Source organism: Papio anubis, chromosome 1 (assembly GCF_008728515.1).
Source record: "Papio anubis isolate 15944 chromosome 1, Panubis1.0, whole genome shotgun sequence".
Lineage (NCBI taxonomy): Eukaryota > Metazoa > Chordata > Mammalia > Primates > Cercopithecidae > Papio > Papio anubis.
In genome coordinates this window covers 90,342,859-90,359,493 of record NC_044976.1, presented here as the reverse complement: position 1 = coordinate 90,359,493, position 16,635 = coordinate 90,342,859, and the positions used below count along the sequence as shown (strand labels likewise).

At 41.3% G+C, this 16,635-nt stretch overlaps 1 protein-coding gene across 4 annotated transcripts in view; it reads left to right on the top strand.

Moving 5' to 3' along the window:
* The window catches only part of TGFBR3 (transforming growth factor beta receptor 3), a 205,985-nt gene that overhangs the window by 175,683 nt on the left and 13,667 nt on the right, over window positions 1-16,635 (top strand). For all 4 annotated transcript variants that reach the window (XM_009212810.3, XM_003892184.4, XM_009212807.4 and 1 more), the window contains 3 exons: window positions 1,383-1,503; window positions 12,191-12,232; window positions 14,598-14,705. In XM_009212810.3, the coding sequence (XP_009211074.1) occupies window positions 1,383-1,503; window positions 12,191-12,232; window positions 14,598-14,705 (271 nt within the window). The remainder of the gene's footprint in view (window positions 1-1,382; window positions 1,504-12,190; window positions 12,233-14,597; window positions 14,706-16,635) is intronic.

Sequence of the window (16,635 nt, the reverse complement as noted above, 5' to 3'; positions counted from 1 at the left end):
TGTTGTTTTTCTTTATAAGAGGGCTCTTGTTAAAGGCTTTTCTCTTTTTGAGGGGGTAGGGGTGGGGCGGTGAGTGTTGTCTTTTAAGAAGTGTCTGACTGGCATGTTGCTCAGAGCAGCAATGACAGCAAGGCCTAAAGTCTTTGCTCTTTTGTGTTTGGAAAAGATGGAACTCAGTTAGCTTTTTGGGATGCCTGCTATAGATGTTTAAAATGATGGATGTATTAATATGTCTTCTTGCCACAGAAGCTGTCATTTACTTTAAAGTTATACCTATTAGGCTGGGCGTGGGCTCATGCCTGTCATCCTAGCACTTTGGGAGGCTGAGGTGCAGCCTAGGTAACACAGCAAAGCCCTGTCTCAAGAAAAATAAAAAAAAATTATACCTATTGATAAGCATAGACAAGAAACCAAAGTTATTTTAAAGAAAAAGTGGGGAGTGTGATCATATCTTTTCAAAACAGATGTAGTGGGCCTGAGCATGCTCATTAATAGGTCTGAGGCCTTGAAATAGAATAGAAGCAGCTGACCTCATGGCCTCCACAACCTGGGCACAGCTCCCCAGGATCTGCATTTTGAAACATTAAAAACAGATGACCCTGGAAAGTTTAGTTTTACATGAGCCTATACCAGAATTAAAAATGAAACAAACTCAACAACATAATTATCTTTTTGGACAAAAATATAAAATCTGTCACCTTCATAATGCAATATAGACAGTCCCCATACAACCATTCTGTTTTTCAGTCTAAGTAAAGTATTCAATAAATTATGTGAGCTGGTCAACACTTTGTTATGAAATAAGCTTTGTGTTACATGATTTATCCAACTGTAGGTTAATGTGAGTGTTCTGAGCATGTTTAAAGCAGGCTGGACTAAGCTATGTTGTTCGGTACTTTAGGTGTATTAAATGCATTTTCAACTTAGTGATATTTTCAATTTACAATGGGTTTGTCAAGATGTAACCTCATCATTAGTTGAGGAGCATCTTTACAGGAAATTTCCCACAATCACCAATCACAAACATGAACCGTGTATATGAAGCCAGCTTGGTGAGGACCAACACTAGGCATATAGTTTTTCTATTTTTCCAACTAACACTAAAATGTTTAGTTTTGTGGGAAGAGGGGGAGGGGGAGGACAATATTGAGAAGCTATCCAGTGATATTTGCATCTTCAGGTACAACCAAAAATCTACTGGGCCTGCTGTGATATCTCCCAGGTTATCTGGTGTTCTCTGAAAAACACCCACCTTCTTGCTTTTCTGTAGTGAATGACTGTATGCTGTCTGATAAAAGGCCACAGGACAGCTGTGCAGGTAGAGCTGGTGAAGGCACTTTTGAGCAACCCCTGATTCTGTGCTTTGCTCTGCCTCTCTGCAGTGCGTGCCTCCTGACGAAGCCTGCACCTCGCTGGACGCCTCGATAATCTGGGCTATGATGCAGAATAAGAAGACGTTCACCAAGCCCCTTGCTGTGATCCACCATGAAGTAGAATCTAAAGGTGTGCTTTGGGAGGCATGATCAGAGCATGGGGCCTGAGCGCTGCTCATTAAGAAGACCCAATACTGTAAATCAAAGTCCAGTTTTATTCATAAGATAACTAAAGGGCCAGTTAGTTATTTTAGAAGACCATTCTTTGCCCGAAGAGTCCTTTCTTTAGCTGGTTCTCTTACAGCCATTACGGCTTAGTTGTAAGTAATCTATTTGAAAATGATTTCCTTTGTAAAAAATATCAGGTCTAGGTTGTTCCTGTCATAAGGTCACTCTCCCTTGCATTCAAATATGCTTCCTTGAGTATGCAAAAAAGGGTTCTAGTTAGTCCCATGTCCTGGGAATTGCACACAATCCACAGTTCATCTTTCTGTGATCTACTACTAAAGGTTATGGTGGCTATAACCTATTGTGTTGCTCTATCAGAATTGCAGATGCCTTTGAGAATATGTGAACATTATTCGTCTTAGGTGTAACAGATGAGAACCACTGCCCAAAATGCATCTTATAATTCAGTTTTCAGAATTTTGCATAGCCACATTTCTTGCTTGAAGCCAAGCATGCCCCTTTCTCCACAAGCAGGAACATTCAGCAAGCTGTATCTTCTGTGAGAAAAGGAAGGATGTGCTCTAAGGGATGTGACATCAGTACCTGAGAGGACAGGCAGGGCAGAGCCAGACCTGGCATGGGCCTGGCCCGCCAGAGCAGCAGAGAGGCAGAGCTGGGCCCTAACAAATGTTAGGAATGGATATATGAGGCCCTGTGGGCGGTGAGAAGAGCATCTGACAAGGACCTGCATCACAGCTCCAAGGGGTATAAACAAGCAAGAACACACCAGGCAGCTGGCAGTGTCTGAGGGGTGGAACCAAATGTCACATGGGATATCTAGGCAATCACAGTTGTCACAATCTAGAAACATTGATATCTAAGGGTGTCAAACCGAGAGAAGGCTGGGAGAGTAAAGTAGATTCCAAGCAGGATTAGATATTTCAGGGTTAGAGCTACAGGCTGCCTCTTGCCATTCTGAGGGGCACAGAGGAACCTGGGCACCAAGGGCCTTGACAAAAGCCAGCACACTGTCTGGCTGCAGTTGCTGGGCATTAGCTGGAAGATCTGCTGGGTGGTGCTGACACCAGATCTAGGGTTTGGGGTGGCCCTGGCATGGCATTCCTGATCTGAGCGTGTTGGATTGGGATTTGACAAGACTAGGCAGCAGGGGTGACCCTGGACAGTGGGCAGGACCTACCAGAACAGAGGCATGCGGGTACTGTCTAGTGTCTTATTTGGTTGATTAATCTTTGTGAAAACAGCTGTGCCATTCCAATTGTGATACCTGGTGGTGGCATCTGCCCCCTTCCTATGAATGTATGTGCTCCCTCAAAATGGCAGAAGAGTATAGGTGGCAGGCACACTGGATTGGAGCTGGGAGCCTAAGGCACTGCTTTTAGCTTTCTCTGCTAACTGGCTGTGGGACCTTGGAGAACGCCCCCTACCACCACCTCTTTGGGTTTCATTTTCTTTATCTGGAAAGGAGAGGTTTGGACTGGGTGACTTCCAGAAGGTCCTTTCAGTTGTAATACTCAACTATTCTGTTTGAAGAAGCAAAATAATCTTTAATTCATTTTCCTGGCTGTCCTAAAGTTGGTGTGAAATGTACATGAGATGTTCTCGGCAACATTTTTGTTGTTGTTGTTTTTTTACTTTTATGGATTGGTTTTCAACCATTTGAAAGTTATAACAGACCCAGTCTTTATATAAATGGATGGTCCAAATAGTTCCTTTTTATTGGGTTCAGGAGAAATAAATTGTGTTGCAGAGTAATCACAATTGGGCAGCAAGCAGCTGGCTGTTTTGTACTATGGAAGTGGTTTCCTTACCAGAAAGGGGTCCCAATTCAGACCCCAAGAGAGGGTTCTTAGATTTCACCCAAGAAAGAATTTGGGGATGAGTCCACAGAGTAAAGTGAAAGCAAGTTTATTAGAGACGTAAAGAAACAAAAGAATGGCTACTCCATAGACAAAGCAGCCCCAGAGACTGCTGGTTGCTATTTTTATGGTTATTTCTTGATAGTATGCTAAACAAGGGGTGGATAATTCATGAGTTGTCCTGGAAAGGGGCAGGCAATTCCTGGAACTAGGGTTCCTCCCCTTTTTAGACCATATAGGGTAACCTCTAGGCTTTACTATGACATTTGTAAACTGTCATGGTGCTGGTGGGAGTGTCTTTTAGCTTTGTAATGTATTATAATTAGTGTATAATGAGCAGTGAGGACAACCAGAGGTCACTGTCATTGCCATCTTGGTTTTCGGGGTTTTTGGCCAGTTTCGGCCAGCTTCTTTACTGCATCCTGCTTTATCAGCAGAGTCTTTATGACCTGTATCTTGTGACCTCCTCTCTCATCCTGTGGCTGAGAATGCCTAACCTCCTGGGAATGCAGCCCAGTAGGCCTCGGCCCCATTTTACCCAGCCCTATTCAAGGTAGAGTCATTCTGGTTCAAACGTCTCTGACAATTTAACAATAAGAGCAGCTACCTCGGATTCCATCTGTTACTTGTAACTATTTTGAGAGAGGTAATTCTGCTAGTAATTGAAGGCAGCAGCTTGCTTTTTCCCATGCCAGACAATAATTAGGCATTAATATTGCAGCAATATAACTTCCAGCAATTCATCTATTCTTCTTTTGAGCCTGGTGGTATTTTCTAAGTAATTTCTGTTGCAAATTAGGTAATTACTTTTATTTAAACTTAGTATAATTGTACTGAGAGTTCAATGTTTTCTTATATAATAGTTCAAGAGGAAAGTTTTGCCAAATATCACAGCAATTTTATGAGATTTGCTAATTGAGAGTAGATTTTAGTTGAGAAGCATGTGCGTGAAGAAAGTGTATTACTTAGGTTTGTTAAATAAATTGAGGAGGTTAAACTGTAGGCCAGCTTCCCAGGGGCTGTATGCAAATTCTCTTTCTAACTTTGCACTGACTGGGGTAAGTGTACTGGCAGGTTTCAGCTCTGTGTGACTCCTCTCACCTTTTATGTTTATTTTCTTTTGACTCTGAATCATTTCTCCTCAATGCAGACCATTGGAGCCTGTGCCTTCTGCCTCAAAGTGAATTGGAATAGTCATTTGAAAAGAGACTGTGGGCCGGGCGCAATAGCTCACGCCTGTAATCCCAGCACTTTGGGAGGCCGAAGCGAGTGGATCACGAGGTCAGGAGTTCAAGACCAGCCTGGCCAACGTGGTGCAACCCTGTCTCTACTAAAAAAAAAAAAATACAAAAAATTAGCCAGGCATGGTGGCACACGCCGGTAATCCCAGCTACTCTGGAGGCTGAGGCATGAGAATTGCTTAAACCTGGGAGGCAGAGGTTGCAGTAAGCCAAGATCGCACCACTGTACTTCAGCCTGGGGGACAGAGCAAAAGTCCGTCTCAAAAAAAAAAGAAAAAAGAGACTGTGACCGTTTGTCTAATTGCATTGGTTTATTTGGATAATAACAGGTCACGAATGTCCTTCCTGCCAGACAGCTTTATGTCCCTTTATTGTAGAATCTATGACTTTTTGGATAAAAATTTCCCAACCAATGGGACGCTTCACTGTGCTTTTACTACATAGGTGCTCTTTGAAGGCCATGCCAAAACTCCAGCTCTCCCTGGTCGTTTGTTTGGTTCATCTTATTTTTCACCACTTGGATTTTCTGGGACAGCAGATAAAGGCTCTGGTTGGCAACCTCACAGCCAGGCAGAGAGCTGCTCTGTGGCCACCCCTGCCAATAGCATTGACATACTTCAGTGTTTCTTCTGTGGACAGGAAAGTAGGCAATCAAGACTACAAAAATATTTCTGGATTCCTCCTCTGGGCCACTGTTTTTAATGGAACCTTCCTGAGCACATCTTTGCCACTTTTGATCTCTAAGTCCTTTGGGAATCAGTGTTGGGTTAGCATTCTACCATTTAGATTTTTAACAATAGATGAAAGTTTAAAGCTGATGATGATAGTATGGAGATGAAGATGATGATCTAACATTTGTTGAGCATTTACTTTGTGCAAGGCTCTGTGCTAAATGCTTTATGTGGATTATTATATTTTATCCTCATAGCACCTCTGTATAGAGATAACTTGGCCAAGGGCACACAGCATATAAATGGTGGATCTGGGATTCAAATTCAGGCACTGTGATTCCAGAACCTGTGCTCTTAAACCCTGTGCCTTATTCCAGATGGAGGTTGTTTCTAGTTTTTACTGAAAACTAGAATCATATGCATCTATGTCTTCACACCCCTCTCCCTGCCCCACTTCTCACTTTTCTTGCTTTCTTTTTTTTATTTTATTTTATTTATTTTTTTTATTTTTTTGAGGCAAAGTCTCATGCTGTCACCCAGACTGGAGTGCAGTGGCACGATCTCGGCTCACTGCAACCTCCACCTCCTGGATTCAAGTGCTTCTTCTGCCTCAGCCTCCCTAGTAGCTAGGATTACATGCTCCCACCACCACACCTGGCTAATTTTTGCATTTTTAGTAGAGACTGGGTTTCACCATGTTGCCCAGGCTGGTCTCAAACTCCTGACCTCAGGTGATTTTCCACCCACCTCAGCCTGCCAAAGTGCTGGGATTACAGGCGTGAGCCACTGCACCCGGCCCACTTCTCCCTTTTCACACCATATCACATTAGTATTCAAGGTAACACCCCAAATACCCTAATAATTATGAACTAAAAGGAAGATGAAAGATTTTAGGAAAAATGTCTGTTCACCCAAGGGGTTAAGATGTTGGGAAATGTGTAACCTGTTTAGCAGAGTATTCAAGTTCAGGAGAAGTTCCATGATTTTCAATAGTAACTCACAGAAAAAGCCCAGAAAACATAAATAGTTTATGCATATTATGGTTTATGACAAAACATTTAAAATAGTTGAGGGAGTGCCGTCCTACCCTATTTTCTGAAATTTTGAAGTATAGGCATATTAGTGCTGTATACCTTGGATTCTGTGACCACTTTGTACAGCATTTGAGAACACTTGGGCTTATACAGTAAAAATGATTATACCACATTGGTGATGATTTTTTTTAAATGGTGAAAGGGAGGAGTAACCATTTCTCTGAAACAGTGCACATACACAGAAGAGTATGAATGTGGACGTCAGGAGCAAAAAATATCATTCCAAAATTTGCCATGATTTATATACCTATAGATGCATTTAATTCTTAGCAAGTTAAATATTTGAGATACTGAATTTTCTCCATATTTTTACCGCCTAACTTTAAAAAATAAAAATGCCTGCGTATCTTGGATACTCAGTAAATGTTAATTTCCTCTCCTTCCTCTCAACCTCTCAGCAAACTAGAGGTTTTTTGGGAAGGGAAAGTTGTGAATGTCAGTTGGAAGTTGATCCAAGAGAGGCATTACTTTTTGGAACATATTTGATCTTTCCAGAATAAAGATACTCTAAAGGACCAGCCAGGTTTTGTCCTCAAGCTGAGGTCGAGGTAAGGGGAAACTGAGTGGAAAGCTGGTAGAAATGCTTAATTGACAGACCAGGGCATGCAGTCTCTATCCAAGAAGGGAAGGAGGGATATCATAGAGATTTTGTTTAACATCCTGTATTTTACATTATTTATTTATTTATTTTTGAGACGGAGTTTCACTCTGTCACCCAGGCTAGAGTGCAGTGGCGCAATCTTGGCTCATTGCAACCTCCACCTCCCAGGTCCAAGTGATTCTCCTGCCTCAGCCTCCCAAGTAGCTGGGATTATAGGCGCCTGCCACCATGCCCAGCAAATTTTTGTATTTTTAATAGATACAGGGTTTCACCATGTTGGCCAGGCTTGTCTCGAAGTCCTGACCTCAGATGATCCACTCGCGTTGGCCTCCCGAAGTGCTGGGATTACAGGCGTGAGCCACCGCTCCCGGCCAGTATTTTACATTTTAAAAACTTTTTATCTTAAAAATTTCAAATATATACAAAAATAGAATAACTCTCAACAATTGCCAATTTATGGTGAATCTTGTTTTATCACTTTCTGTCATCCACTGGATTGTTTTGAAGGAAACCCAGATATTTAATTTCATCCATACATATTCCAGTATGTACCTCTAAGTTAAGAACCGTCAGAAGATCTCAAGCAGGAAACTGATGCTTAGGTCATTTAGAAAGGCTACTCTGGCCGGGCGCGGTGGCTCAAGCCTGTAATCCCAGCACTTTGGGAGGCCGAGACGGGCGGATCACGAGGTCAGGAGATCGAGACCATCCTGGCTAACACAGTGAAACCCCGTCTCTACTAAAAATACAAAAACTTAGCCGGGCAAGGTGGCGGGCGCCTGTAGTCCCAGCTACTCGGGAGGCTGAGGCAGGAGAATGGCGTAAGCCCGGGAGGTGGAGCTTGCAGTGAGCTGAGATCCGGCCACTGCACTCCAGCCTGGGTGACAGAGCAAGACTCCGTCTCAAAAAAAAAAAAAAAAGAAAGGCTACTCTGAAAATGGTGTGAAGGTTGCATTGCTGGGGAAATATCAAGAGTAAAATATACATGATATTTGTGGTTATTAGTTTTTTTTTTTTAAGTTTATTGAGTACCTAAGATATGGCCGGTATATAGTGGACAAATTGTCTTGTCTTTAAGGCCTTTACAGCCTAGTGCAAAGTTTCTCAATCTCAGTTCAGTCAGTGTTTGGGCTGGAATACCCTTTGTAGTTGGGGGGCTGCCTGTGTGTTACAGGATGTTAAGCAGCATCCCTGGTCTCTACCCACTGCATGCTAGTAACAACACCCTCCCACCACCAGCCCAGTTGTAACCATTCACAATGTCTCTAGACGTTTCCAAATGTCCCCTGGAATAAAAATCACCCACCACGTGAGACACGCTGGTCTAGTGGCAGGATACAGATAAGTGAACAGGCAGTTGCAATGAATATCATAAATATTGAAAGAATCCAGAGAAAGGGTTCAGTTACTGTGACGTCAAGTTAGTAAAAACTCTATCTTAAATGGGGCCTGTACAAAGACCTCCTGAGTCTCCAGGAAGAATCTTCCTCTCCCTATTCTTCCCTTTGCCAAATGCCAATAGATGCGGGTACCAGTGGGATGCCTTGCTTCACTGTGGGCCCACTCCATCCTGTGGTGCCTAGTACCAAATTGAACACTAAAGGCCAAAAACTGTGGTCAGTTACTCATGCATAACCCCAGAAATATCCCATTTATGAAAACCATGCTGAACAATCTGAGGAGGGGAATTTTGGTTCTAGAGACCAAAATTTGCTCAGAGTATATGAAAAGATTTAATTCAGAACACTGATTATAGTTTGTCCTTTCTGTAAAGAAATCTTTATTGTTACAATTCTCTTTACAGCAATAGCTAAGATTCCTTTCATACAATCTTATCCTTAAACCAAAAGTAAATATTGTTACGTCCACTCTTTTCCTCTCAGCATGCCAACTCGATGATAGGGTTCCGGTGGAGATCAAGCCATTTTAGTTATACTCGGGGGTTCTTAGGGATTCAGGAAGAGAAAAGTTCAAGGAGAGAGTCCTTTAACCTCAGTTCTGCAGCCTGTGCTTATTACTGTTTGTGCACAGAAATCACGAAGGGACTTCACGCAGGGGAAATGAACAACAACTGTTTCTGTTTAGCTCTGTGAGAAGGCCCCTATTTGGGGTGGGGGTAAAGGATTAGATCATAACAGAAATCCATTAAGAATTTTAAAACAATGCCATCCATCACACAGGCCTTACTATAAAACCTAAACTCTTACATGTGAGGTCTCCTTAGGAGAGAGTCATAATTTTTCAACCGCTTGGGGATTCTGAGTGAGAAAGTTTAACCATGGGTGGTTGATTGGATGGAATTATTCCCAGAAGTGTGTATATTTCTTACATGATGCATACTGTAGCAACTTTTAAATGCCTTTGGACTTAGTTCAGGGAATCAAATACTACTTCTTGAAAGTAGGAGAAGTTTGTGGCTAGATACCCTTCCTTCATAGAGTTCTTGGGAGTTTAAAATGAGACAATGTAAGTGAAGGCCAAAGGCTTTTTGTCTATTGCAAAACACCATACAGATGTACAAATGTAAGGCATCATTGTTCTTATTGGTGCCAATGAGGCTGATGGGACCCAGCTCCCGGGGTAGTGCCTTCTGTAGTTAGCATAATTAGTGTGTGTTCTGCATACTGAATTAGATTTTCTTAAAAACATACAATCATTTTTATTTTCTTAGTAATTGTATTTAAGTATAACTTTTGCATATATCCTCATTCGAGGGCCACTATGTTGCACAACTCCAGGGGGCACCATTCCATTGTGGTGGCTCTGATTCATCCGGTAGCATTCCTTCCCCTAGAGCCAGACATTGATAACTCATGTGGCCAGAATGTTGACCCACCCATCGGAGATGGTTAATCCTGAGAATTTACAGTTCTGTTTTCTTTTACCCTGTCTAGCTTCTTTATTTTTGTAGACATCAATTCAGATGCTGCTTGTTTGGGTCAAATTTTCCCAAGTTCTTTTTGCTTCACTGTGAATTCAGACACAAGGTGTATGTTCCTTCTGTAGTGAATGAAAATGGAGATGAAAAGAGAGGTGCTAAGCATGTATCACTTTTAAACTCCAAAGAGTAAGGTCAAGGTCTGTAGCAGGACTCAGCACACTTTTTCTGTAAGGGACCAGATAGTGATTATTTTTTATTTGTGGCTCAGGCAATCCCTGTCTCAATGACTCAATGCCGCTGTTACAGCATGAAAGCTGCCATAGACAGTATGTAAATGAGCATAGCTGTGTCCAGGTATAGCTTCATTTATGGAGTCAATTTGAATTTCATATAATTTTCACATGTCATGAAATAACCTTTTTTGATTCTTAAAAAATCATTTCAAAATATAAAATCCGTTCTTAGCTCACAGGCCATACAAAAATAGGTGATGGACCATAATATCCCAACTGCTGGTCTCAGCCTCACTGCTGAAAATAATGAGTAACTGTGCACAAATAGTTGCTTCATCAGTGCTTCCCCAGCTAGGGACAGAGCTACGCTCACCAGTCATTTAGCCTGCTAGGCAGAACTCTGGAATTCTGATTCAGCTTCTGCCCTGATGCTTTCCAGCTGTGACCTTGGGCTCTAGTCACACGATATCAGAGTCTCAGGCTGCTTATTTCCAAAACAGTGATACAAAATTTTTTTCTGCCTTCCTCATGGCACTGGTGCGAACCGCATGTGAACATCTTCATAGTCTGATTGCTGGTTTCCTCTGTGACCTCCATTTGCAAAAAGTATATTCACATTTTAATTATCCTTCACCAAACATTTCTGGAAGACCTATTCTATGCCAGTCTGAGCCCTTGGGGATATACAGATGACTGGGAACCAGACCTTGCCCTCACAGCAAAAAAAAAAAAAAAAAAAAAAAAAAAGAGAGAGCAAGGGAAGGAGAGAGAGAGAAAAAAAAAAACTAGGAGGTATTGTGGCCCAAGTGTAACAGAGGAGGGATGGAATGAGCAAGGGTGAGAGAGACGAGCTCTGCTGGGATGGAGATGGAGCAGTGGGAGACTCAGCGAAGGTCCCCCAGAGAAAATGCCAACAAAGCAGATCTGGGGAGGAGGGTATCTCAGGATAACTTGCAAAGCATGATGACACGGAGCAGCATAGAGAATTTGGGGAGCTTAAATTACTAAGTATGGGAAGCCCACCATGGGTGAAGGACTCCATCAGGAAAGGAGGCTGGAGAGAGAGGATAGAGAAGGAAGGGAGAACTTTGTGTGCCATGTTAAAGAGTTTGGATTTTTTTTCCCTATAAAGGAAGGAGAGTTATCAAGGGATTTAGTAAGGGTTATAACATGATCAGCTCTGGGCTCTGGAATATTCACTCTGGTGGCAAGTGTGGAGGAGGAAATAATTGGGGAGAGGGTAGTGGTGGAGACAAGAGGGCCTCTGTGATAATCCTTATGAGCAATGAAGGGGAGTTAAACTGTAGGATAATAGCATTAAGGATAGAAGAACAAAGTACTTTTACAAAATGTGTATATTAAATTAAAAGAATATTTTGAAAGCTGAGCACAGTGGCTCACGCCTATAATCCCTCGCCTTTTGGGGGTCGAGGCAGGTGGATTGCTTGAGCCCAGGAGTTAGAGACCAGCCAGGGCAACGTGGTGAAATCCTGTCTTTTCAAGAAATACAAAAATTAGCTGGTGTGGTGGCACACGCTTGTACTTCCAGCTACTTGGGAGGCTAAAGTGGAAGGATTGCCTGGGAGGCAGAGGCTGCACTGAGCTGAGGGTGCCACTGCCCTCCAGCCTGAGCAACAAAGTGAGACCCTCAAAAAAATGTATATAAATGTATTTTGAAAGCAGAATAATATTATAGACTATACTGGAAAGGCATGGTATTTAAAGGTATTGGATTTTTTCTTAAGTAAATAAAAAGATATAGACAGACACACACCCACAAATTGTCAGACCCAAATTCCCTAAGTTTAGGTGTTTGCCTTCAAGTTTTCTTCAAATTGGAGAGCCTATACAATTGATGTTGACAAAGTACAATGCTTAAAATTTCTGGGTAACTCATTATAGTTTTGATATCTAAAGAGGATCATTGACCGAGCTTTCTCAAAGTATTTATTAACAAATGGAAAAGTGTCAGTTTCTGCTGAGATTTTGATGACCCTTTGCTTCAATGTTGGTTCTCCATAGAATACATTTGATTTGTGTTTTTGTTTCAGAAAAACATCCAAGCGTGAAGGAACCAAATCCAATTTCTCCACGTAAGTCTTTATGCAGCTATTTCGAAATAAAACCTCCTGGGCTTTCCTAAGAATGAGTTGGTTAGTGAACATTTGCCAAACTTTGTGTTTTGATAAGGAGACTTCTGCTCTCATTCTCCCTTCCCCCTGCCCCTTTCCCCTTTTTGCTCATATTTTTTCCTTTCCTCTGTCCTTTGTTTATCCCTGCTTTCTTTTTCCCTTTCCACCTTTACCACTTTAAAATATTAATTTGTTGATCCATTGGCATGTATGGCTTGAGTGGGAAGGTAGTAACTTATTTAGAGAGATAAGTTAATGACTTGCATGCTTATGTCTGTTCTGACCTGAAAGTATTCACATACAGCCATGGAAGTGGTTTGCTTTAAGTCTTATCAACAATGTTTATCTGCTCAGAGAAGTAATGCTAAGGGAACTCATTGCTATACTTTCAAGACAATCCGTAGTGCAAGGGCTGGGGGCACCAGGAAGAGCATGTACAAATGAAAGAGAAAGCAACACCAATTGCTACAGAATGAGGACTTGGAAATTGTCTAGGCCAGTTTCATTGTTTTATGCAGAAGAAAATGCTGACCCAGAAATATTCCTGCCTCATTGGCATTGAGGCAGGACTTGAACCTGGACTTCCCAGCTGTCCACCCACAGCTCTTCTAGATAATGTTGTCTCCTGAGGAGAATTTGTGAATCTGTGCTTTTTTTCCTTTCCTAAGACTCCCAGGATTAGTCTCCATGGCTGACTCTTCACTACATGTAACAATCAGTCTGGAAAGTTTCTTTCACAAAGCGCTTCATAAACCGTTATCTTAAGTGGATTATTATTATTACTTTTTAATTATGGAACAATATGAACTCGAAGAGAGGCACATGTGGACACATATCCATCTTTGGAAATTTAGAATAGTTTCACTGAAAACTTGTAATCATGCTCAATTTTTGCATCTGTGGGTATGAAAAGGCAAATCATCTTCTAATATCAGTTGTAAGGACTAGATTAAATAGGCTGAAGGCTTGGTTCAACCTCACCTCCAGGGAGTTCTTCCCACCTCTTCCTCCATCTAGTGGATCTTCATCCGTTTTACAAACTCAGATGTTGACCCTCTGACTTCAGCAGGTGACCGAAGCTATCTGCATTTTTCAGAAATTAAATGAACACACCAAAGAGCACACATCTAAAAGAGTGGGGACCAGAACTTGGGAGTTTGGATCCTTCCAGACTCGTTCCACCATGGCATACTTCCCCCGAGCCTTTGGAGTGCTGGGCTGCTCAAAGGTCACAGGAGTGTATGGCAATCTTCCATGTAAAAAAATAGCTTTCTTTACACTGCAGTGAGTTGAAAGGCAAAGGGATTTAATTTATATAGAGATGACCGGAGTTGCTTCTGACTGGAGCAGAAAGTAGAAATAGTATGATAATGGTGGGGAGATCCTGTATTTCCCACTTACATTCAAAACCCAGAGACCTTAGAAATTGTATTCTACCAAAAACTCCTCTCCCTTGGAAACCAATTTTAACTTTTTATAAGTGACTCAAAGAAGGTAGTTCTTTTAAATGAAAGGAAATGTTCTATTTCTGGGGCCTGGAATTAATTTCAAATATAAAAACCTTTGCCAAATGGAGAAACAATTGGTTCTATTTATATGTTTTGCTGATCATAAAACTGACATCACTCCCCACTGGGAGGTATTTCCGTTCCCCTCATAGAAAGATCACGGTTGGAAAAGTGTTAAAAAGTAGGTTGTTTTAAATGACACAATATGAAGCTGTTAAGATTAAGAGTTTAATATGAGATCGGTGAAATGTTATAATCCACAGGAATAGTTTATTTTTACTCTATATTCTCCTTTCTTTCTGTTATCTTCCATACTTGTAAATGTTCACAAAAATGTGTGTATAAAGTATTCTAAGGTGTGTGTTTTCTGTGCAGTGTGTCATTTTTGGAGGTGTTCAGTGAATAAGCAGCAATAAGGCAGATTTTGATCATGGAAGTTCACTTTATTTTCCAAAGCATCTTAACTGAATTTTCAAGCCACCCTCCATTCAAATAGTAGGTCCTCAGAGTGAGACAATGAAATGACAGACTTAAGATTTTACAGAGTTTGCAAATCTGATTTTTTAGTTAGTTTGTTGATCAAAATAAATTGCAAACTGAGAATACCTTGAAAACCTGATCGTTTCATTTCTCCTTTGAAAAAAAAAAATTGCAAGTTACAAAATACAGTGTATTTTATTGGAATCTTCATTGCATTCTCAGATTTTATTAGTGCTCAACCTTTATGACAGTGCTTGTGAAACAAATATAAAATTGCAATGTATGCAGACTAGCAGACTAACCGAAAAGTTGTGTGTATCGGTTTCTCTCCTTTATAGCAATTTTCCATGGTCTGGACACCCTAACCGTGATGGGCATTGCGTTTGCAGCCTTTGTGATCGGAGCACTCCTGACAGGGGCCTTGTGGTACATCTATTCTCACACAGGTTAGTGTGACTGTTGACTATGAGTTGGTGAACAGCTTGTGTTCTTGCCACACAGTAGACACTCAGTGTTTTGTTGGACGAAATCACGAATGAAAGAGAAAGTTCATTCCTACTATTTTTACATTTACATATTTGGCCTAAATTGGGTTTTACAAAAGTATAATTTGCCATAAACAGTGGAAAGAAAAGGAATGTTTAAACTGTTTGTGCTAATTGCAATTGTGATGTTGGTGAAATTTAGCTGCTAATAAAGCTGCTTTGTTGTTAGAGTTTAAAGTTAATGCAGACAATGTACAGAAATACAAACCATTCTGTCAAAACCAAAGATTTAAGGATAGGCATATAAATTAGAGGAGGTGAAAAAGAAAGCCAAGATTTTATTACCACACCTGCCAAGGTATTGAGCACTGTCCATCAGAGTCCTTAATCAATGACTTAAACCAGATTTTCTCAACCTTTTTTTAACCCATGCTGTGTCTTCTTTGATAAAACATTAAATTGTCATGTTTTTCTTAAAGTTAAATTTTCTAAATAGATTTCCATGAACTGAAAAAATAAAATAAAAGTGATGAAACAGAGCACTTCATCTTCAAGCTATTATCCCTCAATCTTCAAAATTCAGATGTGCCCCTCCCTACCAGTCCCAAGGTTGAAACAGAGTGGCCTGATGAGAGAACCTGTTCTGACCCCAATACAGAAAGCAGGCCAGCAAAGGGGGTCTTCAGTGCCATGGAGAAAGAACAAAAGGATTGCCCTGCTATTGCTTCTTTCTTAGTTTCTTTACAACTATGGGAAGGAGTGACATGCATTTTGAGGCACTTTAGAGAACTAGTTGGTCTTGTTCTTGTTTGTTCTTGGATCCTTGTGGTTTTACACTGTGAACCTAGGTAAACTGTGCTAGATTGATCCATCAGAGGCAAGTGGTAGGCCCAGCTTCTCTGTTTCGAATTTCATTAATTGTCCATTAAACCAATGAATGCCATGATCTTTGGCTTCCCCTTGGGCCAAGCTGAAAGGATGGCTGATTTAAAGGGGAAGGAAGTACCTACCGAAAGATATTTTGAAGAGTCATATCTTTACCCTCTTGATTGCTAGACAAAACCTCAAGTTGTTGAGAATAAAAGCATGACACAGTGATCCTCGGGTAGTTAAAAGTGTCAGATTCTTTTTCATCAGAATTTTCACTTTAAATACCACATGTCCTGACTGAGGTATTTTAGATTATGCCAGAAGGAGAGGAATGGATTCATCATGCCTAGCATGGGACATTCACCCAAAAGTCAACCTCTTGGCAAAAACGTAGAAGACTTTCTAATAGAGGGGCTTTGAGTCCTCAAATGCTTGTTTCTAGTCAGGATACTTTGAGTGAAGTATGTTTATGTGAAAGATTAAAAAATGACTCCTCATAATCCTAGCATTTTGGGAGGCCGGGACGGGAGGATCGCATGAGCCCAGGAGTTCAAGACCAGCCTGGGCAACATAGTGAAACCCTGTCTCTACAAAAACACACAAAAACTAGCATGGCGTGGTAATGTGCATCTCTTGTCCCAGCTGCCTGAGGTGGGAGGATCACTTGAACCTGGGAGGTTGAGGCTGAAGTGAGCTGTGATGGCACCACTGCACTCCAGCCTGAGCAACAGAAAGAGAAGTTGTCTCAAAATAAATAAGACTCCAGTGTCATGATTCTGAGTATTATATAACCATCTGTGAATCAGTTTAGGAGCATTCTTCCTCATGAACAGTTTATAAACGGACCAGAAAGATAGCATTTAGCAGAGCAGCACTTTAGAGTAAGAATTTTGTCACAGGAATACTGACATGTTCAGATCTCAAGCTAACAGTTCTTTGCAACTTTTCCAACCTCCTGCCTGGCTGAAAGGTGCTAGGGCAGTTGGCAGCATATGTTGTCTGTTGGGAATGAGTTTGATAG